Below are 18,700 nucleotides of genomic sequence, written 5' to 3'. Positions count from 1 at the left end.
TGTTTTCCGTTAATTGTTCACAGAGGACAGTGTAGTGCAAAACATGTCTGGTACCTCTACACAGAGAAAAAAATACTCTAAATTTAAGTTATTTTGTAAGTGTACTCACGAGTAAGTAATTATTTTTTTCCGCATTCAAATGTAAACTACTATAGGCGGTTTACTGAAAATTAGCTTATTGAAAGGAGATGAGTGAAAAGAACTAAATTTTGGGTAATTTTTCGGTTCCGTGTATATATGAATTTATATTAACATCCGAAATCCTTTTTTACACATTCTGCACAGAAAATAGCTCACCCCTCACAGAATTTCCCGCCGATTTTTATGTATTGGGCGGGGCAGAAAGTGTCTTTTGTGCAGAATATGAAAAAAAGGAGGGACTTCAAATGTTAAACTAACTGCATGTATCAGACATGTTTTGTAGTGACAGGTACTCTACTCTGTAATCTGTGAAAGGGAAATCACAAATCGAGTGGCATCAAAATACATGGCATATTGAGAGATTGAGCTCGTGAGAGAGAATTTCCTCTCTCAAATTTGATTTTTTTGGCTCTCTGGGGACTGGTAGTAAAGCAGGTAAGACTGTATGAGGAAAAATCATTTTTATTTAATTGTAGCTTGTTAAAGAATAATATCCGGGAAAAACTGAACGACAAAGTCCCTGACTAATTTCTTCAGGTTGTCGTTCACTTTTTTGACCTGAATATGCACCGAAAGCGAATTATTCCCACTTCTCTCAAATTCTATATGGGGATTTTTAACACTTCCTACCAGCGGAACAGCGCCATCTCTGTGGAAATGGCCGGACGATATGATTAATTCCATTCCAGCGAAGGCTTGATGCGCCTCCGATGAACAAAAATGAGGTGAAAATGTAAATAATTGCAATGCTTGATGGTCCTGAGAAAGTACTTAACAACGAAAAGTGTAAATTTTACCTCCTCTTCCCCTATCCATTTTTCAAAAATAGATTTATATTGCATACAACATTACATGCGACATGGCGGTGTCATTGGAGGCGGCAACATTTTTCACAATTTCTTGACGATGGTGTATGGGGCCAAAACACACTGCAATCTGGTTATACAACAGCTATGGTTTTACCATACACCATATACTACGGTATATGGTAAAACCCTAGCGGTTGTCAACCATATTTAAGGGTGTATTGGTCCTATTAAAAGATGATCGAATAATTACGTCTGTGTGTCTGTGGTGGAGTGTAAGCACGTTTTGGTGGTCAGCAGCAACTGAGTATATTTCAAATCGACTTGAATCATTTGCAATCAGTAATTAGCACTTATTAGCATAACATATGTGGAATACATGATGTATCGTCATTCTAACCATACTAACACTCATGTCAGATTTCAGTTTCAGGAGATAACAGTTTTCAATGATGTGCTCGTGCTGAGTGGCTTGGCGGTTGGTGCTAATGGAGAGGTGTGCTCTATGTTACATGTGCTTGGCATGATACATGCATGTGTATATATGCTTGGTGGAAAAGAACATGGGTGAATGATGCGGCAGATATACCCACTTTCAATCATGTGTCAGCGAACTGGTGGAAAACACGAGGTTCGGCTGGCACACGGATGAAATGGATAATTGGCTATCAGGAATTCAAAGTGTATCACGTATCGCCTCGTGTTATTTGTGTTTGGCGTCGGTTTTGTTTGCTTTCATAAAAATAGTCATGATGTGGCTTTATGGTTTCATTTAGCTCGAGACCGATTATTTGCGACTATCCTTGCTCAGTCCGTACTTTTTCTCCTTTCACCCCTTGGAGTCCCGTACCGAGGGGCTTCGTTTGTGGTTAATTAAGTGCCTTTTGTTTAATCTCTGGTCTGTTGAATGTTATCGTGCCAAGCATGGACTAAGTCAGAGCATACTACGATATTAGTTGGCGAAGTAGGCGGTGTTCCAACATGAGGGGTAGAAAATGATCATTTTGATGAAATAGTACTTACAAGGCTACTTTTCTGCTTTGGTGGGTTCGTTTTTGCGCGCAGCTATGTTAAGTTTTGCTTAATTCGACATTTTATCTTATCCTATACAAACGCTTTGATGCCCCTTTAAATGCGTTGGGTACTGAATTGGAGTCTGGGGGCTATCCACTTCATGCGCTGATTTATTTCACGAACAGATCCTTCAACGTTGAGCATAGAGATGAATCACATGTATCGTTCGAATCATCGTCATCTGTCTTTCCAAACCAGCTGGAGGATGACGTTTTCTTAGGTTTGGCAGAAGAGTCCTTAGAACTGGAAGATTTCTTCGATGAACTCGAACCCGTGATGAAATTCTCAATAGCATGACCTATCATACGGGCATCCACGATTGCACTTCTACCGTCCCACTTCAATTTGCTCAGCGGTGATCGTGATTCTTTGGGTTTGGGTTTCGTTTCACCACTTTTTGAATCTGATTTTTCACGAATTTTATCTATTGCTTCCTTTGCGAATGATACTGTAGCATTAGGAGATTTGATGGGTTTTTTCCTGTCCATTGGTTGGTGACGTTTGGCAAACCAACCTGGCTCAACAGATGATTTCTCCTGCTCAGTTGCACTGGTTGATGACCCAGTCGCTAATTGCTTAATATTGTGATATAGGGAAATGTCAAAACTATTGGAACGATTTTTCTTTAGGTTGCTACCGCTTGCATCTGGAGGGATTTTAGTGATGGATTTAAATGATGATGATGATTGAGGAGTTTGAGGGGTTGGATAGTCTTTATCGCCACATCTATTTATTTCAGTTGCCGATGAAGCTAGGGACGATAGAAGAGATATTAGGTCAGTATTTGTACAGACTATTCCCGACTTGGTTGGTTTTGGCGACGCAGTAATTAGTTTCGATGACGCTGTTGCTGGTGTTAGTGGGGCAGACGGCGAAATAGGCATTTCGGATGCGCGTCTGAACGACTGTATAGGTGGCAACGTCGTGCCCACAAAATCCGAGTAACGCCTATTCGTGTAACGCATCGGTGAACTAGAACCAGCACCAGCTTCATCCAGCGTTTGAACTTCACATACTTTCTCATTGCTCGTATTCCATAACTTCATACGTGCTTTTCTAGCTTGTACTATATCATCCATAATATCTAATTGTAAATTATGTATACTACCTCTGTGATCTGTTGACGGCGGTGGACCAGTTTTACTTTCTCGTCGAGAACTTGCTGTGGATCTGTTGAAAGTCGGAAAATCACACAACAAATGTTTCATTACGTCTCCAGTCATCCGTGTTAAAAACTTACCTCTGTCCAGCAGGAAGCGCGGCAATAGATTCCCGTCGATTACGGCCAAAAAATGTAGGTGGTACCTTGCTGATTGTAACGATAGAGTGCCTCCTACCGCCAGGCTGTGGAGCGGGTGTACTGTACAACGTGGCAAGGAACGCTTGTTCTCGTGGTGATGGCCCTGAGCCCTCTCCACCTCGTTCCGAAAGGCGTCGTACTTGACTGGCCGTGATACCACTGGTGCATGGCGGCGTTGGCAGGGAGTGTTTACGTGTTTCTCGGGGGTCACGCCATGGCGATAACAGATATGGGTTTTCGGGAGAGTCTATGTCTAAACTTTGCCGGGGTGAAGAGGTGTGACTGATTTCCTCTTCTTTTTCACAATTTTCCGATTCTTCCACTACGATCAGTGGTTCTTGATTACTTGAACCAGCCGCATGAGATGCGCGTCGCAATCTGAAGAAAGAGTCTGTGGAATAAAATAACAACATCACCTGAATGGTTTTTAACAAACGTAAACTATCTCTAATGTTCAAATATCCTTAAATGCAAGTTCCGTTTTGATTCATATTTCGGACACTTTATACTTGTATTTTGAAATACCTACCCTACTACAAATACCATAAACGAAGTGTATCCCGGATGGGTAAATTATCCCACAAATGGTTTGAATACCTCGAACACGTCGTTAAGCCCAACAAACAATTCAAAGTCACAAATAAGCACACATATCGAATAAATGCTGTATAACAGTGTACCACAGACAAACAGACATAAAACTCGTAAGTTGTTCATCGAACAAGCATTTAACGGTAAATTTAAAAGTTTCGTAGTTGGTACCGCCACCTGTGGTGCGCATAGTCAATTCCCTTGCGTTTGACGTTTACACACTACCGAGGGGGGCGACACATCGAAATCTCAATTCTAGATGCTCCAAAAATCTCACACTAGCGAATAAATCTTCGAAAAATCTTCTTTAATTTCTCGCATCTACTTGCATCGCGCATCATCTTTTTGCAGGAAATCTTCAAAATCGTGATAAATCTTCTTTTTATCTACTCAGCTAGCCACAGCAAAACACAATATTTCCTGCATCGTAGATAGAGTCGTCCGCCTCGCACACTACCGCCATCTGTTCTGCGTACCACCCACCATAGTGTACTCAACAGATGGCAGTAATGTTTTGTGACGATGTTTTACAGTGAGAAATATTCAATGTACTATATCTGTTTGTCTGTGAGTGTACAATGCTGAATAAAAGCGGATGTCGAATTTTGTGCTGAAAAAAGCTTCTTCACAGTTCGATTAAATGTAACATGTAGCATTTAATTAAATGTAACAAATGGACTACATGATTAATAACGCATTTTTACATGTGGTTTGAAATGTACACGTCTTTCGTTTCAAAATAATGTAATTTTATACGTGCTGTAAAATTCAAATCTCATGTAATATTAGCAGTATGAAATGCTCTATGGCCATAATTGAGTTTATGTCTCAAAATCTCATTTGGGTTGTTTCTTTTAGAACGCAATCAATAAAATAAACGCTGCATTGTTTTTCCGCTGTTAAAATTTATTTTTATCATTATTTTTTAGAACATACTTGGATTGACGCTGATTTGTCAATGATAGATATTGAACATTTAGTTATTTTTTTTCCGCTTTGCCTCTTCGAAAGTGCATGTCGGAAGTGTACACTTCTGCAGAGGGGCGTGCGTTGCTTCTGAATGTCGCTGTCTCAGATGTTTTCGGAAAGGTTTATAAACACTTAAACACTGCTTCACAATTTTCAACCAAGCATTTTATCTTCCGCTGTACCCGAATATGTTCCGAAAAGCTTGAAATGTTCTCACACAGCTTATTAAAAAAAATACACTGCATTTTCACTTTTCATATTTTTTTTTCGACACTTATGTCGTTTTCGTTTTTGCGGTGTAGCTACACCGGTGCTACACTGCCGAACACCGAAAAAATTTAGGGTGTAGCTATCAATGACTCGCACTTATTGCTGCTTACACTACACCGGTGTAGTGTAGTAAAAACGAAAACGACATTACGCTCAACACGCACCAATGATAATGGCTGCCGCGATACTTTTCAGGTAACGCCAAGCACAGCATTTTTACGTTGAATGCATGTAAATTTATAGCGTATGTAACTGAAAAGTTATTGTGTAGCGTAAATTATGTGTCGTAAGAATGAAATTGAGAGAGACTCATGTTATGCGTTGAGTGCGTACAGCCAAGAACAATACACAGACAACGATATTGCATTCGTTCCAATTTTAGTAGGTGCCATTTTCTTGCCGAGAGAAAGCAGAAATATCCGTGCTCTAGAACAGAGAGAATCGTTGTTTTATTAAGCGTTATGAGGTCTCCCGGATAAGCACCCCACCATGTGTCGCAAATTGAACTGAGAAAGTTGATGCTCTGTTGACATTTTTTGCTTCAAATACGTTATATGGGTATTCCAAGTGCACTTTGAATCAAACCAGACCCCAAGCTACTTGAAAGGCAATGATTGAGTAATTTTTCTGCCCCTAAGATTAAGCTGCATTTGGGCTGGGTAACGCTTTCGAGTAAACACTACCAGTTCAGTTTTCTGCGACGAGAACTTGATCCCTAGATTCTTAGCCCAAGAAGACAAGTTATCTGAGGAACTTTGCAATGGTCCATGCAAGTCCACGGCATGTGGACCTTTTACCGAAACCACACTGTCATCGGCACGTTGTCTTAGCGTGCATTGTTCTGCCAAATAGTTGTCGATATCTTTGACATAAAAGTTATAAAGACAAGGGCTGAGACATGAACCTTGGGGCAGGTCCATGTAACTAATTCTGGAAGTTGTCAGTTGTCCAAGGGAAATGTTCATTTGCTTTTCTGACAACAAATTGTACAAGAAATTATTCAAAATTCCAGAAAGTCCACATCTCTGCAGATCTGAAACTGAATCAAAAGCCTCCAATACTGAAGCCAATTGCTCCGTGTGCGCAAAGGCCAGTTGAATATCTGTGGAAAGCACCGCTAGACAATCGTTTGTTCCTTTGCTCTTGTGGAATCAAAACTGTGTATTTGATAGCAAGTTATTTGCTTTGACCTTTGAATGGTCTATCCAGAGAGCCGTCGCACACTGCACTGGGTCAGATCAGTGATTTTCTCGGAAAAAATTAATAACTTTTGAAAAAAGCATCCAATCAGAATACTGTCTTCGGTAAAGTTGTTTGTATTAGTTAAGCGCTTCTTCTGAAAAAAATAATTAGTTCGCAACTCGGTCGTAGAGATGGCGCGCGAATCTAACTTTTGAATAAAGCATCCTAGACGTATAGTGTTTTCAACAAAGTTTTTTATCTATTAAAATGAAGGAAAGTTGCAGAAGACATAAAACTTCCATAACCTTTAGTTTCGGAGATATAGGGTATATTGAAAAATATGATGCCAATATTCTTATTTGTTAACTTTTTTGTATATTTTCATATGTTTGCTCTGGTTTCTGCATTTATTCCAACGAAAACAAACTAGGTGCAAATTTTTATTGCACTATTTGTGGAATTTATAGTAGTTTTAGTGAAATATTCTCGAAAAACATGATATTTTGCCTGTATTTTAGGTGGGTGGGATTCTCGTAGGGGCAGCTAAGGGCAGCTGGACTTTGTCTCTTTTGCTAGCTCATGTCATTGTCTAACATATACCAGAAAACTGAAGACATGATATTCGATGATTTTTTTAATTTCACTTTATATATACCGATAAAAACAACCTCTACATTGAAATGAACTGTTTCACAAAATGGAAAACATTATATAAATTTTTGACATGTCACCATTTTTAAATGCTGTGCTGAATTTTGAGATTGTTTACTTATTATGAGCTGCCAGCGAACCAGGGGCCTGGCTGGCGGCCATGTTTTTGATGCTATATCTGCTTTTGACTCTCTGCTTACTATACGATTATCCGTCCCTTTCCACCATGTATACGTCAGCTCAATCAGCAAAAAGTGGCACAACAGCGGGGCCCTGTTTACTAAAAATGAACACATGAATAATACTCGCGTAACATTTGAAACGGGCCTATCAACTTTTGTACACAAAACTTGTTAAGCCCTTTTCACGCGAACCGAATACAGTAGTCGTTCGCTAATTGGGGCACGACTGCACCCCAATTATCGAATGGCATTCGCTAATTTGGGGGTGTCGACAAGTGTCAAAGTTGACCGGGGGCGCTTGACTCGTTTGTTTTGGTTTTCAGTCTTTCGTCTGCTTAACTGATGCTGTGAGCAGCTACTTAGTTTTTGTCTTGCGTGAGTGTAAATTGAGTGAATCGATTGAATATTTTGTTGAGTTATTTCCGGCGCTGGTAAATATTTGTGCATTCATACGTTGTTCGTAATGTTGTAGCAATTATCCTCCTGAAATTTGTTCAGCTTTCACAATGGAAGGATTATCAGCTTCCAGTTCCGGAGTGGATAATAAGCAAGTCGTGAAACGGAAGCACACTACGCTTACCTTGGCTCAGAAGGTGAGAATAATCGAGGAATTTGAAGCAGGAAACGGTTCCCACGAAATATTAGGCGAACTGAATTGCTGGAAGCAGAGTGGAAGAGACGCAATCTGTAACTGTTTTGTTTTAATTTGCTTGTTTTATGAATTAAATTGATATTTTACAAAAAATATTTTGGTTTTCGTTATTTTTTATCAATCATTGAAAGACCCCCCAAAAAATATGACATCAAAACGTCAGCATGATTTTGACATCAGATTTTGACGGATGACTGCTTTTTAATTGGGTCGCGCCCACCCCGGGAGCAACTAAACAGCTCCAGTGTAATGCTAATGTAAAGGGTAATACGGTCAAAATTTGGTCAAGGGAAAACGCGTGTAAATCGGTGAAATCGTTTATTTAAAAAATCAAATTAAATTTCTTTTTCAAGTTCAATTAGTATAAAATTCAGGAAAAATATTCAGTTAGGCTTCCGCTTTTCCAAATCCGAATTGCCGGGCCTTACTCCTATACTCCTGTCCCGGAAGCTGCTTGTAGTCGGCTTTGACGTAGGTTTCGTCGTCCATTACCACGCAGTCAAACTTCGTCAGCATCGTCGTGTACAGCCTCCGGGATCGCGCTTTGGCCGTCGTATTTTGTTTATCATCGTGATTTGGAGTCACTACCTTCTTGTAAGTCGATAGTCCGGCTCGTTTTTTGGCTCGATGCACGGTTGTAGACGATACACCCAGCTTATTTGCGGCATCTCGGAGAGAGAGGTTAGGGTTTCGCTTGAAACTACCGGCAACTCTCTTTGTCGTCTCAGCGGCTTCCGGTTTTCGATTTCCCCCCGATCCAGACTTCCTGGCTGTCGACAAACGTTCCCCAAACATTTTAATTACATTTGTAACGGTTGATTTGGCAACTTTTAGCGATTTTGCCAACTTTGCGTGCGAGTAGCTCGGATTTTCGCGATGTGCGAGCAAAATTTTGATACGCTGCTCTTCTTGCTTCGACGGCATTTTGACAACTGAAGAGTGAATTCCAAAATCAAAATAGGAGCAACATTCTACACACACACACCTTCAAAATGAGGGGTGTTCAGGTTTTTTAAATGCAAAATTGAAAGAAATACGTCAAGTTGATATTGACCAAATTTTGACCGTATCACCCTTTACCCCGAAAATTCTGGTACTCTGGTTCTGTCAAATCGAATAATGGTGGAGTAAATTTACAATTGGTCTTATTTTTTTATCAACTTTTTTTTTCCCGTTTTTAAGTTTTTGTTTTTTTAGCTTTGATATTTTTTTCTAACAACACAATCAGGTAGGAGAAATTCTCCCCTTTCCGATAGTGCTCTTGGTTTACATAAGCATACTTCGGTTCTCGTGAAAAGGACCTTGCAAGTTGTTTAGAAAAATTGATAATCCATTTTCAAATGTTATGCGAGCATTATTCATGTGTTCATTTTTAGTAAACCGGACCCCGCTGTTGTATCACTTTTTGTCGTGCGAGAGAAGGCCGGCGCACAATGCATACGTTTTCGGGTTTTTTGACAGATAATGCATGGGCTAACTGTCAAAAAACCTGAAAACGTATCTATTGTGCGCCGGCCTTGAGTGAAATCAAATCCATTCGTACACTCGTCTGTAGCAAGGATGCATCCATGGATGCCATTGAAATATGGGACGAAAGTGGCCCCACTGACCAACCTAAATGTTGGTTTGAGCAGTTCGATCAATTTCTTCAAGTTTAGCTGATCTTCGCAGATCAGCATAGAATAGATGCTAAAAGTTAAAACCATGTTGCATTGATTGTTTTGATGTAGAACTACGTCTTTATCGACTATACTGGGGTTCAAATAAAAAAAAAAGTGTGGTGCTTAGCGGCGCCGGTGGTGCAGTGGTAAGCGTGATTGCCTCTCACCCCAAAAGGCCTGTGTTCAATCCCAGGCGGCGCCGCCGGGTTTTTCTGAGGCACAAAATCTCTGATTACGTAGTAAAGCCGTTGGTCCCCGGTCTATGAGTTGATAGGTCGATATGTAGGATCCAGGCACCCTGGCGTCGGAAGCATTGGTAATCAGTACGGTTAACAAGGTCGACGGAAAACAAATCGAAGAAAAAAAAACAAATATTTTTTTTTCAATTTTCAATACAAAAACTTTTGGAAAAAATGAACAAATGATAATGTTATCACTGTTTTCATGAAATAAACGTCATCCCAAACCCAGTCATCATAATCGAGTACCATGGTTGCACTTCGTTCTGCATGATCCTGAAAAGATATAAAAAAGTGTTGTCGTGTCTCTGCTCATTTCATTACCGCTTCGGATGGCGTGGCACTGGGTCCTCCAGAAAGCAGGAGCAAGTTAGCGGTTAAAGGTGGATCACGGCGAGATCACCTTGACAACCAGCGATGGGGTTGAAGGGGTTGGCAATTATCCACGGCCCAAACAAATTAAAAAAAAAATATATGGACAATTGTCTATGCAGGGGGAGGGAGGGGGATCAATAATCCCTAAAAACTGAACGACAACCTGAAAAATACATGGACTTTGACGATCACTTTTTCCGGGAAATAATTGTTAAGAAAACTACAATTAAGTGAAAAAAAAGTTTAATTCCGTTCATTTTTTCCCGCTTACTACCACTGCCTAGAGAGCTTCAAATTTAAAAAAAGTAGTAGTAGTAAAATTATTTTTATTTCTGTTGATTATGATAGTACATTGATAGTACATCTAATTTAATATTTGCGTTTTTCAACTAGTTTACAGAATACCCCTTTGGGGTGTGTTTTGTTTAAATCGAAAAAGTGAGAACCCTCCTAACTACGAGCATAACTTAACTTAACGTGCTAGATCATGTATGATCTGATGATTTGATCTTAGACAGGTGTCTCTGAACCTTTCCAGGATGAATAATCTCCGTTCTTCTAATGTCTGAATTCCAGCCAGGAGGTGGATCTCAGAATTTCTAGTCCGCAGGGGACTGTTTAGGACCATCTTGAGGATCTTGTTCTGGATCCTTTGTAGTTTAAGGTGATGGAATTTGGCGCAGCTCTCCCAGATATAACGGAAGGATGATTTGTTTGTAGACAGCAAGTTTATTTTTCAGTGAGAGAGTAGACCTCCTGTTTTTTAGTGGATTCAGTGATCATATCAAGATGTTACACTTGGTTTTGATTTTGTCGACGTGCTCCCTGAAAATCAGCTTGCTGTCTTGTGTTAAGCCGACGTAGACTACCTGTTTCGATGATTCCACCACTGTGCCGTTCAGGCAGATCTTATTATTCACGGAACAAGTCTGGGAGATTTAGAGTGTGGAAATATGAGGACCTGGGTCTTTGCCTCGTTGATACGGATCTTCTAGCTGTTGAACTATTCAGACAGGACGTCCAGGCCTCTCTGAAGTTTGGCAGTCAGAGCTCCAATGACCCTACCCTTCTAGACGATGGATGTGTCATCTGCGAACAGAGACAACGATCCACCATTAGGGAGAGCCGGTATATCGGAGGTGAACAGGTTGAATAGAATGGGGCCAATGATGCTTCCTTGTGGAACCCCAGCACCATTCAGAGAGACTCGGAACGTCCTGTTCGATAGGCAGTTGTTTATTATTTTCACTAGGAAGATTGGAAGACCATAGTGCTGCAATTTGAACACCAAGCCATCATGGCAGACATTGTCGAACGATTTTTCAACGGCCAACAACGCCATGGCAGATGTTTTCGAAACAGACTTGTTCCGTCTGAGAATTTGTGTTACTCGAGTCAGCTGGTGGACGGTCGAACGACCTTCCCGAAAACCAAACTGTTCCTCGAGTAACAAGTTGTTTTCTTCGGCAGATGTTAGGAGCCGGTGGTAGACTTCCCTTTCGAACAGTTTTGATAACCCTGAGAGAAGGCTGATTGGTCGATAACTTGAAGGAGAGGACGGATTCTTCCCACGTTTCCGGATGGGAATGACTTTAGCTGACTTTCAGCACGAGGGGAAGTAACCAAGTCGGAGGCACAGATTAAAAATCAGTGCCAGATGGTTGTAGAATTTGTAACTCAAGTGTTTGAGTTCCAGATTCAAGATGCTGTCGAAATCTGGGACCTTCATGTTTTTAGATGATTTTTATAGGCCAACAGTTCGTCAGCCGTAATCTCGGATTCCTTGGAAAAATATTGGGAATCTGATGGAGGTTGGTTGCGTTTTCAGCAACCTCAACTTCGTGAGGGCTGAAGATGTTTTGCCCGAGATTATGAGAGCTGATGAAGTGTTTACCTATCGTGGTAGCCTTCTCTTCAGGAGTTATCAGATGAACTACTGTGTCGCCGGAACTATCCAGTGGGTTCAGTGGTGGAATGGGTCTTGGCTTATTTTTAAGAATTTTGGTTAGGGCTTTGCACAATCTGGGAGAGAGCGGGTCCTGTTAGCAAAGTCCTGATTTCTGAGGTCCACCATCCTGGCTTGGATGGTTTTTGTTAGGCGATTACAGTGGGTCTTAAGGACAGGCAGACCAGAGCGTTGGTACTGCCTTCGCATTGTGTTACGGAGTCTTATAAGGTCTTTGGTAGATCTGTCAAGGTTCAGAGTATTGCTCACCTGTCTGGTTTTGGCACGTGTTGTTCCCTGGCCCGCGATATCGCCTCCTTGATGGAATGCAGACACCTGTCAACGTCTTCGGGCGTCTCCGGAAGGACACCGTAGTCGACAGTGGAGTCGACACAGTGATGGAACTGATCCCAGCTGACGCGATGTTAGTTGCGTCGGGAAGCTTGGAATCGGTTGACGGATTAGCCCATATAGGTCTCCACCGGATAGTGATCTGAACTCAGCTCCTGGTGTGTCACAGGTTGCGAGATATTGTCGAAGATGTCGATGGTGGAGTGAACGCCAGACCGGTTCAAGCGAGTGGAAGAGTCCGCCCGCATAAGCGCAAACCATAAATTGACCTTACCGATAATGGTTATAAATTGTTTATAATCCCTGCTAAACTTCAACTGAAATGGTTATGGAACTTTACATGAACGTTTAATGATAAAGTTTTAACCTTAAGTATTATAGTTTTTTGGAAGTGGACCTTACAAATAATGGGTTGTTAAGAACCATTACCATTCCAAATTCTTGTTTTCTCCATACATTTTCGGAAAGAAAACTTTACTAAAACCTTTTAACTTATGGTTTAAGAACATTAATGGTAATGGTTATGGTAACCAGTAAGGTCCATGAATGGTTTTGTAACATCGATCAACTTTATGTGGAATATATCGCGAATTGGTTGCCTGTAAATTACTGATTACCAATTCACGATATATTTCACGTAAAGTTGAGTGATAATACAAAACCATTAATGGACCTTACTGACTACCATAACCATAACCATTAATGTTCTCAAACCATAAGTAAAAACGTTCTAATATAGTTCTCTTTCCGAAAATGTATGGAGAAAACAAGAATTTGGAATGGTAATGGTTCTTAACAACCCATTATTTGTAAGGTCCGCTTCCAAAAAACCATAACACATAAGGTTAAAACTTTATCACACAAACGTTCATGTAAGGTTCCATAACCATTTCAGTTGAAGTTTAGCAGGGATTATAAACAATTTATAACCATTATCGGTAAGGTCATGTGATGGTTCGCGTTTATGCGGGCGGCGCTATTATAGTGCACTACACTATACACACTACAGCCTCTTGCAGGTCGTCGTTCAGGATTGTGCCGTTTTGGATGCAATGATGATACTTCTCAATGCGTCGAGTTAGTTTGATGATGTCTCTCCGCAGGTCTGCTGCCGACCCGTCCCTGATGGTGACTTGTTTGGGACAGTAGGCCGCAATGATGGTAATATGGCCGACAGGAGTGGAGACTTCCACACCCACCGCTTCGATCATCTTCAGCTGGAAACTCGGTAGCAGTCGACAGCCAATATTTTTCCTTAATGCGATAGCCACTTCTCTTTCGCAGGAGCTGGTCTATTCAAGCCTTACGAGCCGAAAATCGGGGAGTTGAACATTTATCTCCGGCTTCAGGTGTGTTTCGGTGATGACAGTGATGTCTATGCTATTTTCATTGAGGAAATCAACGAACTCAATGATTTTGCTCTTGAGCGAGCAAGCGTTCCAGTTGGCTATTTTGATGGCTTCACCGTCCATACTTTTGCACGAGGGCCATAACTGCACGAAGCTGTTCAGGTAGTGTCTTGGTGGTGCGCAAGATTATGATCACCTCAGTCACGAGGATCACTAGTTCGTCGCTTGTGAGTGGAGAATTGTCTTCACAGCACGGGCGTACGCTAATCCCGGGGCAGTAGAGCCATGGCTCGGCTGGGCCGCAGCTTCAGTGAGGCTATGCTGAACTGAACGGTGGCTGGGACCCGCTTGATATAAGGGGGGGGGGGGGGGTCGCTGATTTAGTGGAAGCGGTGCTAGGTTCGGGACATACGACGAGCCGGAAGTACAGGAAACGTGTCCTTGTTGACAATAGGAGCACGATTATTGCGGTGGCGACCAGATTGTTTCCTCGTGGAAACCTGGTCGAAGGCCGCTCACTGAGAGTAGAACTCAAACCGGTTCAGTAGCAGAAAAGTACCAACAGCGTTGTAGTCCGCCAGCGTTGAGCACATGATTTTGATCCCCGTGCTGCACAACTTGAACAGCGGATGGATTTGATGTTTAGCCAGCTCATTCCTGAGCAACGCGAGTTCTTTCGTCGAGGTGAACAGTATGGCACTTTTTTCTGTTTCTCAACTGGATATATATCTGCTTCTTCGGGGAGTGCCGAGAACGGATTACTCTGAAGCAACCTTTCCTTTGCTGGCACCAGCTTGCTTGCGAGGCTTTTTCGGGGCATCTTGATCGAATGCGGTTGCATCCACACTTTGGCTACCCATCACCTTTTGTTTTTTCAACGGGTGAGTGGAGGCATTCATTTGTTCCTCGAGAACTGACGACACGTTGCTAGCCAAAGCGAAAACTCTCGACGGGTACCACGACCAAACGACCTACTTAAAACACCGAACTACTCGAGAGAGCGAGCTAAAAGAGAACCGGACTGTACAGCTTGATCCAAGAAGAATACTAAGATGAAACTGTCGGAAGAAAAACTTTCTATTTTAGTTTCCTCTTTCACGGTCCCTTTCATCCAATGCATACCTCCCGTGTGCAAGGTAATTTTGTGGTTTTGCTGCCCCCTCGGTAGAGATGAAATTTTGCGCACTTTTTTTATCAAAACAATCACACCAAAATCAGAGATGTCCCATTTTTTAATTACTCCATTATCAACTAATCGATTATTTTTTTTCGCTGTGCTGTCATTTTTCCACCAATGAGATTGCAGCACATGTTTGAAACGATCGGTGATGATCATCTGGAGAAGTTAATGCTTATATCGGCATGATATAACCGATAACAAATATTTTACTTTTCGGTTCGTTAATCGATTAATCGAGTACTCGAATGAAAACCGGCCATCACTAGACGAATGTGAAACGTCATTTCAAATATAAAGACCGGACATAAATAATGATACAATTTGAAAGGGACTGGGGCTAATCACAAATTACGTTCCCACGGTAACTGAAATAAACACGAGTGTTTACCGGTTGGCTTGATGGTCAAGCACGATATTTTGATGTTATTCTGTTGGTCATTTACCACCAACTGACTGTAAAACATATCTGATACCTCTATATATGCAATTAGATAAACATCCGAAGTCCATCCATTTTTACATATTCTGCACAAAAGATACTTTTTGGCCCTGCCGCATTCATAAAAAAACGGCGGGAAATCCTGTCCGGGGTGGGTAAGTATGTTTTGTGCAGAACATGTAAAGAAGGAGGAACGTCGGATGTTAACCTAAATGCATATATCGTGCATCATATAGAAAGAAGCTCGTGGGGAAGTTGAAACGGTAGATGTATCTCTTAGTGGAAGTGAATAATCAATGAGATTATTTCTGATATAGCAGTTTGCGGTAGTACACAATGCCTCTCAAAAATAATTACAGTGAATACTCACTTCCGCTAAGAGATACACATACCGATTCAACTTTCCACGGCTTACTATCAATACATTGAACAGGTGGAGAACCTGTATACGAGATTTTGCTCTGACTTTTAAATTCAATAACTTAATACCCCTAATTTTCAATTAATGTTGTACTAAGCACCTACATATTGGAAATTAGACCTGTGCGCCGCCGCGCCACGCCGCCGCCGCCGACGATTTTCGTACGCCGCCGCCGCCGATGAAATTTAGCCGGCGCGCCGCCGAAGTAAAATCTTCCACGCCGCCGAATAAATTTATGTCACGCCGATGACAAATCCGTAGCACCCTTTAGGTTAAATTTATCTTGAACGCGTTGAAATTAGCGTGTGGTGCAGCGATTGTCATTTAGTCTTTTGACGTTTGTTCGCACTTTCTCGATCTAGCACACAGGAATGAATAATTCAAGTCGGATTTACATAAAGGAGAATAAGTGAATATAGGGTATCCCAGAATGTCTAAGCACGACTTTCGAACACCCCTGCTTGTTTCAGATGCCGTTTAAACAGCTGATTATCACGCTGAATTATTGTTTACATTTCGACCAACAGTTTCTTGTATCGCAAGTTGCGGTTCTTTACATTTCCGTGACAATGCGAAGCATTTCTCCGGAAAAGCGCAAACAGATCGTGCACAAATGATGTACTATACCCATTTTCTTTTAAATATCATTATTAAGGAAACTTTCAGCCCAATTCCCAACATTTCTCTGAGTAAATTAGCGAAATTGGAAGGTGTAAGCATCGGAGCCGTTCGAAACGCGATTCAGAAGTATGGTGATGAAGCAACTTTCCAGGACAAGCAAAAATCTGGAGGTAAACCGAACCCTTTTGACCAAAATCTGAACCGGAAAATCGTGCAAGCTTTCACTCGCAAGAAAAGGCAGGGCTGGTAGCAGGTCACTTTTTAGTGACTTGGTCACTATTTTGAAGCCAGTCACTAAAAAGTCACTTTTTACACCAAAAAGTCATTAAAGTCACTATTTCCCTAAAAATAGCCACTAAAGTCACTTTTTCACTACTAAAATAGAGTGAAATTTAAAAATATCAACAATATCTTTAAATTGAGTACTTAGCACTAAAGTCTAAAGTAGTTTTGACAAAATATACATATCTGTTAAAAAAAAATTAAAATTTTAAACAGGGTGATCAGTGAACCGCAAAACTTTTGAACACCAGGAAAACTATTGGGAAATGCCTTCAAATTCGATTAAAAATCGGGGAAAATATACCTCCATTCCCAGAAAATACATTGTAAACCTTGGAAATTTGCCAAATGTATTTGTCTGTGATAGATTTTCAAATGTCTTTCAAGGATGATAAATAACTTAAAAAATCCAAAGTATATTTTAATAGAATTTTGAAGGATATCAGAGAAGAATACCAAAGTACAGACTACGAAAGTCTCTTGTGAAATTAAGTGCTCTGAGGACCGATTTCTTCATCTCCACTTAAATCTTAAGCCAGGTTAACCTATATAGTTAAACTTGGCTTAACACATACATGCGTCGCTTTTGATTATTGTTTAAATTATTAGAGACGCAAAATTTAGCTCCGACACAATTTTGGAAATAATTCCAATATAATTGAGGGTGCATTTAACGAGAGTTCTGAGAAAAATTCTATGATGATTAGTTAAGGATTCTAGGTCCAATTCTAATAAGAATTGAGGTGGTTAGAAAAGGGGTGTAAGTGTGTAAGTGACTTTGATCGATTCTCTTCACCGACTTTTTCTTTTGACAGTCACAGCTTTACAAACAGATTTTGCGCTATTTCTCCCACATAGTTTGATAAAGGAGGTTCTCATCTTGCATCCAGAATGACACACTCATCAAGGAATTATTATCGAAAGAGAAAGTCGATGAAGAGAAGCGATCAAAGTCACTTACACCCTTTTCCTTCTAACCACTTCAATTCAAAATTAGTTCTGAAATTCTAAAGAGTTCGAAATAAATTCCGAGAATTCCAATGGAATCGAATTTTGAAGGTTCAATCTCGAAGGAATTCTGAGAATAATTTCAAAGTTATTCTGTGGTGGATTTTAATTTTAAGAATTCTGAGAAAAAACTATGGGAATTCTAAGGAGAATATGAATTGAATTTCCAATTGAATGCAGGGGAGAAGTCCATGATTATTCTAAGCTGAAATTTATTAAATGTCTAGAAATTCTAAGGAGAATTCAAATAAATTTAAAATGGATTTATGGAATGGGCCTTCAGGGAGTTCCTAGAAGAACCAATATCAAATCGAAAATGATCTACTTTAACTGTTCATGTGTTATTACTTCATACGATACGAAGATACGAATCGGGTAGTTGTTTACGTCAGATGGCGACTTGAGTGTGAAACAATCGATAGAACTGTTTCCGCACATCGGAGGTACATGAACAAATCGGCGATCATCCCTTTTGCCAGTGATGGCAGGGGGAAACACCCCTCAGCATCCCTCATTAACGGATGAGCTTGGTAAAGGAGATGCTCTACTCGATTCGTACCTTCCTCAAAATTTTCGTTTGTTCGCTTTCTACTTTCTGTATACAAATTTCACACTGCCGTACTATAACGGAACTATCAACTCTTTACTTTCATCTCCTCATCTATTTTTCACTTTAATTCTGATATTTGATGTTAAGCATTTCCAACTACGAAAATAATCTATTTCAAAGAATCTTGTTGATTGTTCTGCAAAGAATTTAAAAAATGCAGTATCATTTTTGTTAAAGCTTATATGCCTCTATGTTTAAGAGAAGGGGAACTATTCTAAAATTCTTGAGATCATTCTGATGAAATTAGCGAATTATCAAAGTTATCTACCTAGATATATCAAAATTTTAAATATTTCGAACGCAGAATCAAATACAAGATCATAAAAAAATGAGAATTACTATTTGCTAGTCATCATGTATAACGCTAGCAAAAGTAAATTATTTAAATCATTTCAAATGCT

At 40.5% G+C, this 18,700-nt stretch overlaps 1 protein-coding gene across 6 annotated transcripts in view; it reads right to left on the bottom strand.

Annotated features, from left to right (window-relative positions):
• Window positions 1–938: 938 nt before the first annotated feature.
• kairos overlaps window positions 939–18,700 on the bottom strand; it is a 171,626-nt gene continuing 153,864 nt past the window's right edge. For 5 of the 6 annotated variants that reach the window (XM_065236058.1, XM_065236062.1, XM_065236059.1 and 2 more), the window contains 2 exons: window positions 3,262–3,712; window positions 939–3,191 (listed from right to left, as the gene is read on the bottom strand). In XM_065236058.1, coding sequence (XP_065092130.1) covers window positions 2,132–3,191; window positions 3,262–3,712 — 1,511 coding nt within the window. In that variant the 3' untranslated portion in view covers window positions 939–2,131. The remainder of the gene's footprint in view (window positions 3,192–3,261; window positions 3,713–18,700) is intronic. The other variant, XM_065236063.1, reaches the window with a different exon arrangement.

Source organism: Ochlerotatus camptorhynchus, unplaced genomic scaffold (assembly GCF_037179485.1).
Source record: "Ochlerotatus camptorhynchus isolate MF236.1 unplaced genomic scaffold, CSIRO-AGI_Acam_v1.1 ptg000524l, whole genome shotgun sequence".
NCBI lineage: Eukaryota > Metazoa > Arthropoda > Insecta > Diptera > Culicidae > Ochlerotatus > Ochlerotatus camptorhynchus.
This window is presented reverse-complemented; position numbering and strand designations above follow the sequence as displayed.